At 46.6% G+C, this 16,676-nt stretch overlaps 1 protein-coding gene across 2 annotated transcripts in view; it reads left to right on the forward strand.

The window, feature by feature from the left end:
• Positions 1-16,676, forward strand: part of CACNA1C (calcium voltage-gated channel subunit alpha1 C) — a 1,657,037-nt gene that overhangs the window by 764,509 nt on the left and 875,852 nt on the right. For both annotated transcript variants that reach the window (XM_086952879.1, XM_086952878.1), the window contains exon 6: positions 10,248-10,409. In XM_086952879.1, the coding sequence (XP_086809005.1) occupies positions 10,248-10,409 (162 nt within the window). The remainder of the gene's footprint in view (positions 1-10,247; positions 10,410-16,676) is intronic.

The raw sequence follows: 16,676 nt of genomic DNA on the forward strand, positions 1-16,676 counted from the left end.
AGGAAACTGGGGATTAACAAAGGGAAAACTGAAACAATGACCTGCGGAAAAAAAAGGAAGTGTCCAAATGCCTTTTTTATTGATAAGGAAAAAGTCCAACATGTGGACAAATTTTGCTATCTGGGAATTACCTTTGCAAATGACAGGAAATGGTCCAGTGAATTCACCAATATCCGGAATAAAATGGCCAAGAATGCCTATGGTGTTTTTAGATTTGCCTCGAAAGTGGGGGAGAGGCGCACCTTAGACATGCCTAAAATTTATCAGGCAAGGTGTGTGTCTATTGCATTATATGGTGCAGGCATATGGGGCTATAGCCGGCATGATAGCTTGCAAATTGAAGAAAATTATTTTTTTTAAAAGCTTCTATGCCTACCTGTCTCAACCTCTAATGAATTGATCCATCAAGAGCTTAATATCCACTTTTTAGGTGATTTGTTATCTTTTAGGCCTTTGATGGTCTGGCGCTCCATCTGGCTTAAGGAAGAGAAGGCCTTTAACAGATTGGTTATCGAGGATTGCCTTTTAATGGACAAATTTTTGGCGATCCCATGGATCAAATATGTTGTTGTCTGTTTTTCGGAAATCTATGGTGTTAATATTGTTAACGACCCATCTGCAGTATCCAATATTACTAAGTCTGATATAAAAAATACCTTTCTTGGATTTGCAGATAGAAAGCGTAAATTAGTCTCTGGATCATTATCTACTGTACTGTTTTATAATTCATTTGTCACAGGAGAAGTGTTCCCATTATATCTCCAGATGGTATCTAGACAGTCACACAAGTTTGTACTTACAAGGTTGCGGTTCGGGATGGCACATTATTTAGTGGCCCATCCCCAGATCAAGAAACATCCGACAGGACCATGTATGTGTGACTCTATATCTACCCAAAGCACTCAGCACTTTCTTTTGTTCTGTGAACTGTACAGGGAACAGCGTACTATGTTTTTGAAACCTATGCTTAACAAATATGGTGTACGTACAGTTAAGGAAGCCATGGGCCTAATTTTAAATTTACAATCGGCAGATATTTGTTTTTATACTGCAACGTTTTTAAACAAATACATTTATTCCAGGAAAAATATGACTTTTTAATGTACCATATTTATGGATTTTTTTTAAACTTCTGCATTTTTATCTTTTTTTAATCATGACGTATTTACTGTTTTATCTGTGCTTTCATGGTCATTCATTTGTACCGAATAAATGCTTCATGAACTGAACTGAACTGAACTGACTCAAAATTGGATCAGTCAGTTAGAGGCAGTGACTCAAAATTGGTCCAGTCAGTTAGAGGCAGTGACTCAAAATTGGTCCAGGACGGAGTTAATGTATTCATACACCAGGAGGGGGATTGATGACATTCTTCCACTTATGCCTCTTATAGGTGTCATTTTGAACAAAAAATCAAATCTAGTTGCTCTCAAAAACGTTGAGACATCGGTAGAATCCGTAAAATGTTCCCCTTTTCACCTGCCAGTTTATCAATAATTTTAAACAGTTCTTCCTGGATTTTGGTTCTAAGGATTCTGGTTAAGTAATGTTGGCAACGACCCTCTTTTAGAGCAGATTGGTATTTTGAAAGCAGTGTCTTATAATTTTGCTTTGTTTTAGGTGTTTAGTTGCGACATCAAATACGCTCGTCTCATTTCGCATCGCATTTAAGCGTATGTAGTAGTCATTAAACGGAGTGTACAATTATAGCTTCTCTTGCTGGATTTCTTTGAGATTACCCAAAGCCATAGTAGGGCAGTAGGTAAAAGGTGCCGGCACGTACTGTACTCATCTGGAGCAGAGTTAACCTGAAAAATAATATTGAGAGGAAATGATTGCTGAGCACAGCTTGGACGAGATAAAGTTGCAAAAGACGAGCAGCAAGCGCGTTACAAGGCTTCGCTGTATTGAAAACAACGAAGAAGTGGTCAGACCAAACCAAAGGAGAAATAAAATAGGTAAATAATACCTTCAGGCACTATACATGATTTAAAGTTTATGGTGGGATATGTGATTGGTCGATGTTAAAAACTGAAACAGCGGGCAGAAGTGTATTGGGTAAAAAACCTTATGCACAACAGGGCCATCATATTTGTCAGCGTGGATAGTTAACATTTCCCAAAGAAATAGGGTGTGAAGAGGTAGCACTAAAATTGATACTAGCATCAGTGAAGTCATTAATAGAAGATGGTGCATTAATTGAAAAGTAAGTTTGCAGTTGGAGCAATACTATGGACAAACAAATAAGAACCCCCCTAAGAGCAGTGGGAAGTAAGGATACTGACTAAAAGGTTTTAAATGACAGTGCAACACCACTGACTCGGTTATCACCAGTAAACACATTATATTCGTTTTTTATGAACAAATTACTCCAATCTTAAGCATTCACAGTCTGCTTACATCAAACTACCTGCATTCCCTCCCATCATAACACCTAGGGGTCATCCAATATCATGTCAATTCAACGCATTAATGCTCAAATTATCCCTACATAATCTTAATAAACACCCTGGTACTGTGATCCATGAATCTCCGGCTAAAACTGTCCCCCCACCCTAATCCACCCCTTCTCCCTCCTCCCCCACCGGTGTGTGTTACTGTAAACAATTTGCCAGACTCAGTTCATGACTTATCCACCATTCAAGGTATTTCATATTATACCTGTAAGGGGCCTGCACCCTACTCATTTCCCTCTACCTGGTCTTCCTCTGCGTGGCAATCAACTAAAGATTGTACTAATGTTTCCCATGCTTGCGCAGTTTCTAGTGCTTTGTCATTGTTCAGGCGTCGCGCTTGTTGATATCTAATGGCACTCTCGATACCCGCCCATTTCAGGAACTCAGCTTTCCATCTCCTGCTACTAGGGCCGTCCTTCTATTTCCAATGCCTCGTTATTTCCCTCTTAGCTAGCAGTAACCCCATATCTACGAATTTGCTTGTCATCTTGGTCTTGGATGTGTGAGGGAACCAGTGCAGTATGTATGTTGTTATATCAAAAGTTAACTGTCGCTCTGTGATCACATTCACTGCGTCTCCCACTACTTCCCAGTAGTCCCCCAGCTTAGGGCACCACCACAGCATGTATTCCAGCTCTACCCCTTCGCTCATGCATCGGGGGCATGCTGCGTCCTCCACCTTAAAATACTTCCTAATCCTACCTGGAGTTAAGTATGCCCTATGCAGTATAAAGAAATGCACCAACTGAAACCTTGCATTCCTCGTGCCTTTCCAAGCCCTACGCATTATCTGTTCCCAAACTGTCTCTGGTATGGTCTTCCCGATGCCCATTTCCCATTTTAACTTTAATGCGTTCAATGGCGCCAGCCCTTCTTTTAGCATTCTGGAATACAGACACGTGACCGCCTTAAAGGTCCCGGCCGCCATCACTACGTATTGGGATGCCATTGTTGTTGTAGGTTCTGTGAGCCCCTTCCTCCAGTGTGCCCGTAGTGCAGAAACCAGCGCGGCATGTATTAAGAAACCTCCCCTTGGCAGATCGTACCTCTCCTGTAATGCCTGGTAAGGTAGCAACTCCCCGTCTTCATATAAATCCTCAAGTACTTGGACTCCCGCCTGCTCCCAATCTAGTAAAGACGACCAATCGCCCCCGTGGGGCACCTCGGTTATCACCAGTGGCGTTGGAATGGACCATGTGAAATTAGGAAGACTGCAGCTCTTGACCAGTCTTTAGGCCAGGCTTCAGTAACTCAAAAGAAAATTAAGATTGTTATCTAGAATGAGTTTGCAAATTTCTTGGGCATTTTTAGGTGGAGAACGACCACTGAGCAGCACAACTCTTAACCAGAGTGAGGAATATCAGGCTTCGCCGTGCCAGTAAGGAAGGGGCAATTCAAGGTGGTAATGCGAAGCTAACCCCAGGAGGCAAATAGTCATAGTTATAACAGAGAAGTAGGAGCTCAGGCCTAGAATATGCAGGGCCTACTGCAAATTCGTAAATACTGTTGTCAGTGTATCTAGCAGAATTTTAACAAGCAGCATGCCCGGCCTTTGGTCCTGGCCTATTGCAGGCGGACACAGATGGGTTTGTCTTTGGTGTGTATTACTTGCTTGAAGGGTGGTTGAACTCCCAGCCCCATAACACAGGCTGCTGGGGTGTCTTGGCACATGCTCACTCAGCCTAAAACAGCTAGACCACCAAGATAAGCTGTGTGCAGGGAGCCAAAATGGCCGCCAGGGACACTGGGCAGGCATAGGGTAAAGCAAAGTAAGATAAACAACTAAAAGGAAGATGCACAAGCATAAGGAGCGTCACAGGAGGAAAAAGTTAAATGAACACAGTAGTTAAAAACTGAGACAAGTGGTGGACAGTAAACACTAAGCGCAAAAAGCACAGATAGTGTTATCTAATGAACTAAAATAAATTTAAACAAAACACTCACAGCCACTAAGAGCGCATCAGCACCTAAACAAAGCGCTCGCGCTCCCAGCCCATCAAGTAGGCTGTGGTGCTGTCTCTGTACATCCTCGGTCTACCTAAAACATCAGGACCTTCAGGATCACATGGGATGTTCTAATATAAAAGTAAATGCACACATAAATGTCTCCTGTAAAATTGCCTGTGCTCTGTCACTTTTAATAAGGGTGCCCTTTGAAGTCATGAAACTAAGTGGCAAGCCCTCGTGTTCTGGCTGCCCAGGAGGCACGTGCGCATGCGCTGTCAGAAGAAGTGATCTTGCCGATTTTGCTACTGATGAACTAAAGAATGCGATTGTGAGACTGGCAGGAGAACTTCAAGAACATCTTTTGAAAATAATTTTTACAAGTTCTCGTGTCCTCGGGTGGCGGCCCCAACAGTTTGCCACATGTTGTGGCCATCCAATCAGTGCATGAGCAAGAGAGCCGATGGGAAAAGAAGCCTTCTTGGCCAATCAGATTGCTATAATATTTAAAGTTGCGTGCTCACGGGATTCACTTGAGAGTCCTGTGAACCCAATCGTCAAGATAGTCATACATTTATAACCCTATTTACAACTGTAACTCGTGCCCTAAAGTGACTATAACTTGCACCCTCGCCCTGGACCGCTAATGACCTTCTATATATTACATCACTCATACCCTGTTCTATGACATCATTGATAACATAACTGCAACATATGAGATGACATCATTAATGACAACTGTGCATGAGGAGCTCCAGTTATAGTAGCTTTAGGGCAGCAGTTATAGTTACTTAAGACAACTATAAGTGGTGAATTTGAGTAGATCTCTCAGTTTAAAATAGTGTGTTTTAACTGACTTTTTCACCTAAGTATAGACTCTTTAATCTTTGTTTTTTCAATATATATTTATATAGATACTGGTATGAATATAGGTTTATTGGTGGGTCAGATTTTGAGTGAAGAAGAAATTAGTCTTGAAAGTACCTCATTCTAGGTGCTTGTGTTCCATCCATGTGTGCATGCCATGGACAAAAGATTCAATCTTGGAGATTAATCAGGAGTCCAATTTGAGATAGACCTGATTGTCATTGCTGTATTGATAAAACATCTTTAAAACATTCACTCAGTAGTCAATCGTGTACTGAAGAAATGCAAAAGCAATGCAGAGATTGACTAGTATGGATATCGAGAATGAACCCTAAGATTCCCACACATGAAATTACACATTTTCATTAGTTGAGAAACACCTTTCTTGATAAAAATGAAATCATTTCAAGATGGCTTCAGTTCACTTATTTTTCAAAATTGGGAGGGATTCCTAATAGGTTATCACAAGCATGAAGCACTCATGAAAAAATCGATACCGGCTCTAAAACATGCTGGCTAGGGCTTGTCAATTTCATATTTTTCAGGCTGCTATAGGTGCAAGAAAGTCTTAGGGCAAATATGCCCTTTTCAAAAGATCTGCGTCTGCTTCCCAAGAACTGAAAAGAAAATATAGGCTACCACCATGAACATCTACATCATTATCATGCCATATACCAGGACCGGACAGTTCATCCCACATCTATTCTGATGTGGCCAGCATACTATTCTCATTGGTTGAAGTAGGCCCAATTAGATTGCCGAAACAAAAAATAAAATAATGTAACTGACCAACCTTTCAACTAAGAAGAATAAGTTCCTCAACTCATTCTGATTTTTGATTGGTTGCTGGTCGCCAATAAGAATAGCTACAAGTATTTTGCTGTCCAGGAAGGTGCATGCTGTCTGAACACAGGAGATCCTGTGTCATCAGGTGCAAAATCAGCTATTTTCTCAAGCCCACCAGGTGAGCTGGTATTAGCAGGTTTTAAAGGAATTCCGCTGTGCAGGAAAACTACCCTAAGGGGCAGATGTACGACACTCAATTGTATGCGCAAACGGGTTTGCGACCCGTTTGTAAATGCAAAATGTAACAGGGCCATGTACAATTCCTAATTAGCGAGCCGCAATTTATTGTGACTCGCTAATTAGGAATTGCGAGTCGCTATTAGGAAGGGGCCATGCCTTTGTAAGAATGTTTTGCAACCACAAATGCAGTCACAAAAAACTTGCAAATTACCACCCTCTTCAAGAGGCCTTATATCTGCCCCCTGTATGCTATAAGATATATGCCTCAACGATGGTCCCAGTCCCCACCCCTATATCTGCCCTCTGTATGCTGTAAGATATATGCCTCAAAGATGCTCCCAGTCCCCACCCTTATATCTGCCCTCTGTATGCTGTATGATATGTGCCTCAAAGATGCTCCCAGCCCCTAGCCTTATAGCTGTCCTCTTTATGCTGTAAGATATATGCCACAAAGATGCTCCCAGTCCCCACCCCTATATCTGCCCTCTGTATGCTGTATGATATGTGCCTCAAAGATGCTCCCAGCCCCTAGCCTTATAGCTGTCCTCTTTATGCTGTAAGATATATGCCACAAAGATGCTCCCAGTCCCCACCCCTATATCTGCCCTCTGTATGCTGTATGATATGTGCCTCAAAGATGCTCCCAGCCCCTAGCCTTATAGCTGTCCTCTTTATGCTGTAAGATATATGCCACAAAGATGCTCCCAGTCCCCACCCCTATATCTGCCCTCTGTATGCTGTATGATATGTGCCTCAAAGATGCTCCCAGCCCCTAGCCTTATAGCTGTCCTCTTTATGCTGTAAGATATATGCCACAAAGATGCTCCCAGTCCCCACCCCTATATCTGCCCTCTGTATGCTGTATGATATGTGCCTCAAAGATGCTCCCAGCCCCTAGCCTTATAGCTGTCCTCTGTATGCTGTAAGATATATGCCTCAAAGATGCTCCCAGTCTCTAGCCTTATATCTGCCCTCTGTATGCTGTATGATATGTGCCTCAAAGATGCTCCCAGACCCTAGCCTTATAGCTGTCCTCTGTATGCTGCATGAAGATATTTTAAGAGAAAGAGTATGAAAAGGCAGCGTTTCACCAGTGTTTTTTGCATTTCTTTCCTTGAAAAGAGTAAGTGTTGTATTTGACACCCCTTGCTGCACACATCTTGCTCAGTACTCAAACATTAACCCTTTTACTCCTAAACCATGTGTGTAGTGCCTGCTCTTGGCCACGCCTCTGCAGTACTTCTAGAAATGATGTCAGTGTGCTGCCACGTGTGCGCAGAGCGCACCTTTGTGAGTAGAGTAACCGTTGTGAGTAAAGTGCCCGTCAGTCATGTGTTTAATCTCTCAATCCCGGTTCTTCTAGAGCGCTGGTAATCGCCTGTTAGAGGGCCTCAAGGCGCTGGGATCATCATGACGTTACACTAACGAGGCAGCTCGCTTGCTCCAGGGGAAGGTGGTGTTTATCAGCCATTGGCTCCCGAGGACCGAGGCCCACGCTGCGGGAACATTCCCTCATGATCAACTGCTAAATTTACCTGTGTTTTTTGTCGCACCCACGCGGACTGCCTTCTGTGGGCGATGAAATGATGAGACGGTTACCTCATCCTTTCACTGTTTCTCTTCGGTAGTAGCCCTTCAATCAAACCGCTTGTGGTTACCGAGAATACTCTCTGAAAGTCTTTTAAGAGTCTTACTCCCCTCTTCTTTGCCACGTGTAATATTAACCATTTTATAGACCTATCACAAACCGGATAGATCCTAGGTGCTAGTCTCACCGTAGCTTCGCATAGCAGTCTATTATCGACCTCAGCAGTACGGAAGTCTGAATTGCCCGGCCCTTTCCTCATTCTTGCTGTGTTCGGGTGTGTCAGCTTAGTGGGCTAATACCTTGACTTCAGGGCTCTGCTCTTGACTACCATAACCACAGGCATGGAACCCAGTGGGTCGACGCAGGCCTCTGAGGTCGATGAAATGAGTACCATTGAGTTGGGTAACCATACACATTTTTTATCTACCAATAGTGCGGAAAGACCTCCCTTGGGGTGAAAGTGCACTCTAGAAATACTCATGTTATGTCTGTAATTTGCTTTATTTAGATTCAATGACCCCATAAAACTAATGAGTTTGATTAGAAGTTTTTACAAAAGCAGTCCTGCAATTTTTTTGTTTTGATTTCAAAGTACTGGATTCACAAAGGGCCTCTGCACTCGGGTGGAGGCCCTGCAGTTGTCGGGAGTCTCTGCACTCGGGGTGGATGACCCGCAGTTATCGGGAGTCTCTGCACTTGGGACAGACGCCCCACAGTTGTCGGGAGTATCTGCAATCGGGACCGATGCCCTGCAGTCGTGTAGAGCCTCCGCAATGAGAATTCTGATTGCGAAGATTCTGCCATGAGTGCGAACACTCCCCACGAGTGCAGGGCCTCTGCGGCAAGTATGGAGACTCCCCACAAGTGCAGGGCCTCCGTCACAAGTGTGGAGACTCCTCACGAGTGCACTGCCTCCGCCATGAGTGTGTAGACTCCCCATGAGTGCAGGGCCTCCGCCATGAGTGTGTAGACTCCCCACGAGTGCAGGGCCTCCGCCACGAGTGTGGAGACTCCCACGAGTGCAGGGTCTCCGCCCCAAGTGTGGAGACTCCCCACAAGTGCAGGGCCTCTGTCACGAGTGCAGAGACTCCCCACGAGTGTGTAGACTCCACACGAGTGTAGGGCCTCCGCCGCAAGTGTGGAGACTCCCCATGAGTGCAGGGCCTCTGCCGCAAGTGTGGAGACTCCCCTCGAGTGCAGGGCCTCTGCCGCAAGTGTGGAGACTCCCCTCGAGTGCAGGGCCTCTGCCGCAAGTGTGGAGACTCCCCATGAGTGCAGGACCTCCGTCGCAAGTGTGGAGCCTCCCCATGAGTGCAGGTCCTCCAACACAAGTGTGTGGACTCCCCACACGTGCAGGGCCTTCGCCGAGAGTGTGGAGACTCCCCACGAGTGCAGGGCCTCTGCGGCAAGTATGGAGACTCCCCACAAGTGCAGGGCCTCCGACACAAGTGTGGAGACTCCCCACGAGTGCAGGGCCTCTGCGGCAAGTATGGAGACTCCCCACAAGCGCAGGGCCTCTGCGGCAAGTATGGAGACTCCCCACAAGCGCAGGGCCTCTGCGGCAAGTATGGAGACTCCCCACAAGTGCAGGGCCTCTGCCGCAAGTATGGAGACTCCCTACAAACGCACGGCCTCCGTCACAAGTGTGGATACTCCCCACGAGTGCAGGGCCTCCGTCACAAGTGTGGATACTCCCCACGAGTGCATGGCCTCCGTCAAAAGTGTGGAGGCTCCCCAGGAGTACTGGGTCTCCGCCACGAGTGTGGAGACTCCCCACGAGTGCAGGGTCTCCACCGCAAGTGTGGAGACTCCCCATGAGTGCAGGGCCTCCGCCGCGAGTGTGGAGACTCCCCACGAGTGCAGGGCCTCCACCGCAAGTGTGGAGACTCCCCATGAGTGCAGGGCCTCTGCCGCGAGTGTGGAGACTCCCCACGAGTGCAGGGCCTCCGCCGCAAGTGTGGAGGCTCCCCAGGAGTACTGGGTCTCCGCCACGAGTGTGGAGACTCCCCACGAGTGCAGGGCCTCCGTCACAATTGTGGATACTCCCCACGAGTGCATGGCCTCCGTCACAAGTGTGGAGGCTCCCCAGGAGTACTGGGTCTCCGCCACGAGTGTGGAGACTCCCCATGAGTGCAGGGCCTCCACCACGAGAACAGAGGCCCTTTGTGAATCAGGCCCTTTGTTTTTTCCCATCAAGTTTAAGCACTGGCAATCAAGTTCAAGAGCTGATGTTATTCAATGGTCCAGGGTGTCAAGGGTGCCATGCCCAGACACTGAAAAGTTGTGTTTGTCCTATCCTACTATTCACACCTGCAAATGTTCCTGTTGTGTGATGCTGAGCTTGTATTTTCTCTGCTTGCTTGCAGGTCTCCAGGTGGTTTTAAATTCCATTATCAAGGCCATGGTGCCCCTGTTGCACATTGCTCTGCTGGTGCTGTTCGTCATCATCATCTACGCCATCATCGGGCTGGAGCTCTTCATGGGCAAGATGCACAAGACCTGCTATTCTCTGCAGGAGGGGTACCCAGGTGAGTCACAAGCGCACCGGAGCCAGCGCTGCAAGGGTGGAGTCAGAGGAAGGAAAGAGACATGGGGAGACAACAAGGAATGGCTGGGGAGAGGACAGCCATGGATAGACAGGCACAGTGCTTAATTTGAGCCGGTGGGTTCCGGTGCTTGGCACTGGCACTTAATTGTCAACCAGCGCACTAATGAAAGTCTGCCACATTGTGGTGCTGTTTGTCTAATTTACAGATGAGCACAACAACAGCTACTTATTAAATCAGTATTCATTAAAACTGACTAATACCTGCTACACAAGTCATTCTTATAGCTTTGGGGACCAGAATAGTCTGAATTGTCACACCTGTAGGAGAGTGATGGTTAATAGTTGTGGTTGAACTGATATTGGTAGCGCTGGTGGGAGCAAAGGGTGGGGCAAGCAGCAGTGGCCTCCTGACGAAGGTCCTGGCACTTATTGTTTTACAACTTAAGCACTGGATTGGCATAGAGTGAGAAAAACAAGAAGGGGTACACGGAGCATGCAGCAATGTTACCAGGAGAGCCCCCTAGGGCAGCCCCGGCTGCTGGAGGTAAAAGCGGTGGGGCCGGCTGGGTGGGATTTCGAGAGACGACCACGAGAGAGAAAATTAAATAAATAATTAGTTTTCCCTCATGACCGTCTATCGAAATCCCCCCCCCCCCCCACCCCCACCCCCAGCCGGCCCCACCACTCTTACCTGCAGCGGCCGTGGCTGCCCCAGGGGTCAGGCCTGGAGCCAGCTTATTTTAACTTGCAAATAAATTTCCTAGGAGGTAAAATGTCATGTTATGTTTGTGTTGTGTTATGTTATGTGTAAAGCACACTCTCACCTGCGAGGGTATCCTGGTGCTGAGCAGGTGTGTGTGCTTAGCCCTGCCTAGGGTAGGTTGGTTCATTAAAAATCCATGTCCTCAGCTTCTTGTAGACTTCAAGAACAGACGAGGAGGCTCTAATGTGGAGTTGGAGGTATTTCTGCTCTTTATGAACGATGTAAGAGAATGCGGATCCACTGTATCTGGTTCTGTTTGTGTTTCGGAGGTGCTTGAGTAGGAGTCCTGCATAGTGGAGGTGTCTGGGTGGTTGGTGGAAGGAGATGCAGCTGTTCGGGTAAGTGGGGCCTGAGCTGTGTAGTGCCTTGAATGTGTGTGAGGAGATTGAAATCAATTAATAAATCAAGGATTTTTAAAGCGTGTGGCTACTCAGAGAGTTTCCCAGCGCTAGATGAAAAGTAGACAACTAAGATACAACCACATTACTGAAAGACCAATTGAGACAACCATGTTCTAAGATTATTCCAGAAGCAGTGTTGATCCTTCATTTCCCGTAACTCCATAGGAAGGGCATTCCAAGCCTAGGCTGCAAGAAAGGAGAAAGACATACCACCCCGTCTCTTTCTCTTGAGTTGAGGAGCAGTAGCCAACACTGCTCCATGGGAAAGGAGGGTTCTTGCAGGGATATAGGGAATGAGCCTATTGGACAGGTACCTCGGACCTAACTGATAAAAATCTCAATGAGCCAATGTGAGACATTTAAACTGAATCCTCCCTCTGATGGGTAACCAGTGAAGCTCCTTTAGATACTGGTGAATGGGCGCCTATGTGGGAACTTTTAGTGGTAGCCATGCAGCTGCATTTTGGACCAGCTGGTGCCACCTCAGCAGGTAGGCAGGGAGATCCATGTAAAGGGTGTTGGCATAATTAAGACGGCAAGTGATGAGGGCATGTATGACCTTCTCTTGAGCCTGCATAGGGAGTAAATGTAAAAATGTCTTTCTTGACTTTAGTAGTCCAAAGCAGCAGCCCACAACTGCTGCCACCTGAGGGTGAAAGAAATCTGATCATCAAAGTTGACCCCTAGATTACGCACTATGGTAGCAGGACCCAGGTGGACTGGATGTAGCTAGGCCAATAATCCCCATTCCAGATCGGGTGTGGAGAGCCAAATAGTAGGATCTACATTTTGCTGGCATTGCACTTTAATTTTTTAGTCCGCTTCCATTGAAAAACAAATGTGCTAAAAGCATTAGGGGAGTTCTTATCCAAAGTAAGGAAGAGTTGTGTGTTATCGGCCTATGATATTATCTGGACCCTGAAGGGCTCCACCAGTGAGGCCGGGGGGGGGGGGGGGTCATACAGATATTAAAAAGATTCAGACTCAGGGCAGAATCCTAAGGGATTCCAAACTTTATCAGTTTTGGGCCAAAGGCAAACGGTGACATCCAGACAGATTAACTTCTATCAGCCAGAAAAGAGTGAATCCAGGAAATTAGCACATTATTGTATTGGGAGTCAGTGGAGTTCCCTGAGGTATGGTGTGATTTGAGTTCTGTGTGGGAGGATGAGGATGATTCTGGCTGTAGAGTTCTGGCTAGTTTGTAGTCTTCTGGTGAGTGGCTTATGATCTCAGGGTAGTGAGTGTTTGCGTTATCCAACTTGCTGGTGACTATGGCAAGAGTGATGTTTTTTCTTGTGTTGCTAGGGCGCCATTGGAAGATACCCAGCATCTTCAAGGTGAGGAAGCAGGATGCAGTGATGGCATTGATTTGTTGATGATGATTCCAAGGTTCTTGGTGTGCGTGCTGGGTGTGGGTCGGAGTTCCGCCAGCCACCAGTTGGAGTCTCATGGCGAGGTGGTCTTGCCAAAGATCACTACTTCTGTCTTGTCTGTGTTGAGCTTGAGACAGTGGGCTTTCATCCAGTTGGCGGGCAGTGAATGTATTCCTCGTCAATCAGGCAGTGAACTTGTTCCTCGTATTTGGGGTCTTGTTCCAAAGGACAAGTGTTGGGGGTCTTGTCCCAGTTGGGCATTGTCGGCGTTGAATCGGGTGGGGCTGAACAAGGAACTGAGGCACTTTGCAGATGAGGTGACAGACTGACAGCTTGTGTTCCATCTGTGAAGAAGGAGCAGATCCAGCAGAGAGCGGATCTTTGGATGCCCATCTCATGCAGGCACCTGATGAGGATGGGGTGGAGACCATGTCAAATGCTGAAGAGAGGTCCAGGAGAATGAGGGCTGTCATGTCTCTTCTGTCAAGGATAATGCAGATGCTGTCTGTGGTGGCAATTAGTGCTGTTTCTGGTGGGTGCTGAGGTGGTTGGAGAGGTGTTGATTGATTAGTTCCTCTCAGACCTTTGCTGGGTACGGTAGGAGGGAGATAGATCTGAAGTTGGATAGTGTGGCTGGGTCAACAGTTGGTTTCTTGAGAATGGGCATGATAGTGGCATGTTTCCAGGTATCTGGGAATATGACTGAGTGAACGGAGGCTTTGAGGATGGGTATAAGTGCCTAGCTGGTTGGTATGAGTCATTTAGTGAAGGCGCAGTGGGGCGGGCGTCAGATGGTGCCACGGAGTGGATGATCTTCATGGTAGCTTAAGTTTCGATGGTGGTGATGGTGGGTAATGAGGTCAGAGCTAGTTTTTCAGCTATGATGGAAAGTTGACTTTTGACAGTGACGGGGTCCAGTTGGGAGTCAAATTTGCTGTATAAGAAAGTGATTTTGTAACAGAAGAATTCCTTGAGCTTTTGAGGGGCTGCTGTTGCTGGAGGCATCAGAAAGCACTGTGAAATCTTTGATGATGAAGATTTCCTTGCTGGTGCGTTTGCTGGCATTAATCCAGTCTGACAGAGCTGTGTTCTTGGTGTTCCGTAACTGCTGGTGGTAACATCTTAGGTCAGATTTGAAGGTGTCTTTATCCATGGTATCCTAGCTTGTTTTCTAATTACGCTCTACTTGCTTGCAGGGCAGGGCCGTAGCGGGCACCAGGCATTTCCCCGGTGGGCCGCCAGGGTGGGGTCCGGTTTTGGGCCTCTGGGGTCGTTTGTGTTACTGAGAACTTGCAATATCAACCCCTGTAAAAAAATCGTCTGAAAGCGGCCCTTGCAAACAGCTTGGCCGCACCCCCCTCTCCCTCGCCTTCCCAGGGGGGCAGCCGAGCTGTTTGCCAGGACCAGTCTCGGTTCCCAGTGCGGCGCTGTTGTAGTGTTGTTTCTTCAGCCTGAGTTCCTCTATTTACTATCTGGCCTTTGTTTGGGCTCTTGCCTTTGGGTTGTGCTTGAGGGGAGCCAGGGTGTCGGCTCATACAGTGATTCAGCTGCAGAGTTTCTTGATAGCTTTCTACAAGTTGCTGGTGTGTTCGGGCCAGTGTGCTAAGAGGTTTGAAGCCCAGTCCACTTCTGTGATGCTTTTCCAGCTCCAGTGAGCACATCCTGTGGTGGTGCGGGATGGGTATGCTGAAACTGACGGGGAACTGGTCTGTCCTGGTCACAATTGCTGGCTTATCGACTATGAAGTTGCTCATTGAGGAGTAAATCGGGTCTATTAGCTGTCCAGTGGTGTGGGTGGGCTCGATAATGTGCTGGGTGAGGCCAAGGTTTTAGAGGTTTTTTAGAAGGGCTGTAGAGTTTGAGTTGGTGCGGTCTTCTAGGTGAATGTTCAGGCCTCCGAGGATGATGAAGGTGCTGGAGTTGATGATGACTGGTGCAACAAAACTTGTGATTTTATTGTTGAAATTAGTGCAAGTACCTGGTGGTAAAATTTATAGCATTATCGTCAAGAATGCTGATTATATACAATTACTTGTGAAGTTTTCTCATACATTTTTAGTCCTGCTGTGCTACAAAAAGTCATATGCATAAAAAATGAATAATTTAGGGAAGTAGCGTCATCCCAAAAATTGCCAAGAAAGGTCCTAAAAAGATCAAATTTTAGAAATGGTAGAATATTTAGTAAATTGTAATAGTAGAGTGCCCATTTCATCGTGCTGCTGCATCCAGATGGGGGAAATAAATACATGATTCAGCAGATGGGATTTTAAAAACCATCTTAAGCTGCTCTGATTCACAAGCGCTTTTGAGCCTCGGGCGCTGCTGAAACTTTCAGCTGTGAAGGCGGCTGGCTCTTTATTCGATGATCTTTTTCATGAATACGTTGTTTTATTTCTGACCTCTGACCTATCTAAAATCGCTGGGTGTCAAGTGGATCTCCACATCATATGTAGAATTATTTGCAGTCCTTGTATAAAGCTCCAACTGCAACTTCCAAGCGCTGCCCGTGAGCTACTCTCCCTTAAGGGTCTCAAGGAGCTGCAGGGTGACAGGGAATTTAAGTGAGCTATTGCCCAGAGCAGGGCACAAGTCCTAAAAAAAGAAGTGGGGGGACGCTGACGTCACAACAGGAAGTGACGTCTCGAAAGGTGGCTTGCACCATCAGACTCATTGCCTCCCCTCGCTCACCCCTCAGATGCGATTGCATCAGAGAAGCGAGCGCGTGACATACAGCTGAGACACTTCATGTGTACTGTATTTTACAGATCAAAGGAGGTGTCACTACGGCCGTGAATAAGCACGCACATTAGACTCTGGCAGTAGTTTGTTATCGAGCTCCCGGTAAAATAAAAGGGGGGACGCCGTCCACCCACGCGGTACCCCGCTTCGAGCCCTGGCCCGGAGTCACATGATGCTGAAATGAGCTGCCGACCTGCATTCCGGAGTCAGCTGCCCTGGCCGCTGTGCCACATCCCTCCCCGCTAATTTATGGAGTAGCGTCTGCTCTAATGAACTATAAATCACCCCTTTTACTCTCTGATTTTAAACACCTTTTGTTTAATAATCTGACAGGAGCGTTTGTCTTGCCAGCTGCGTCTTGCTGCCCACGAGATGTGTTATTTACTAGAATGTGCTGATAAAAGCAGCTGCAGTTGAATGGAATCACGTGTCCAGAATGTACCTTTATATTAAGAAGATACACTCTCATCCTATGTTAAATATGTATTTAAACAATACTGCTCTAGGAAAACATCTAGCTTAATACATAATAGTGTTGTTCATACTGAACAATACCACACACACGTTTTCTGCTGTTATGGGCCTTGTCTATAGTCTTTGCCAATCTTTATTTACGTTTTCTGCAACCTGTTGGTCGATTGATGGCCATGGCTTCCACTCACACTGCAATGTCTTCTCTAAGAGATTCAGGTCCAAGTGTGTCATGTAATTAGTGTTTCTAGGGGTCGCGAGTGAGTGACCTCCATCTGTCCGTCTCTTGTCAGTTTTCCTCTGTCCCAACAGGCAGGACCAGCTCTAGGGTGGTGCAACCGGTGCCACTGCACCAGGTGCTGACTTCGGGTGGGTCCGCCGTGTTTGCAAGTTTATTATGATTTTAAAAGCACTTGCTGCTACGTTCCTTGCCTCCAGCAATTTTCAGGCAACAGTAAAAATGTCAAGATAACTCCTGTTATCATTCTTCTTGCTGG

Source organism: Lissotriton vulgaris, chromosome 1_2, assembly GCF_964263255.1.
Source record: "Lissotriton vulgaris chromosome 1_2, aLisVul1.2, whole genome shotgun sequence".
NCBI lineage: Eukaryota > Metazoa > Chordata > Amphibia > Caudata > Salamandridae > Lissotriton > Lissotriton vulgaris.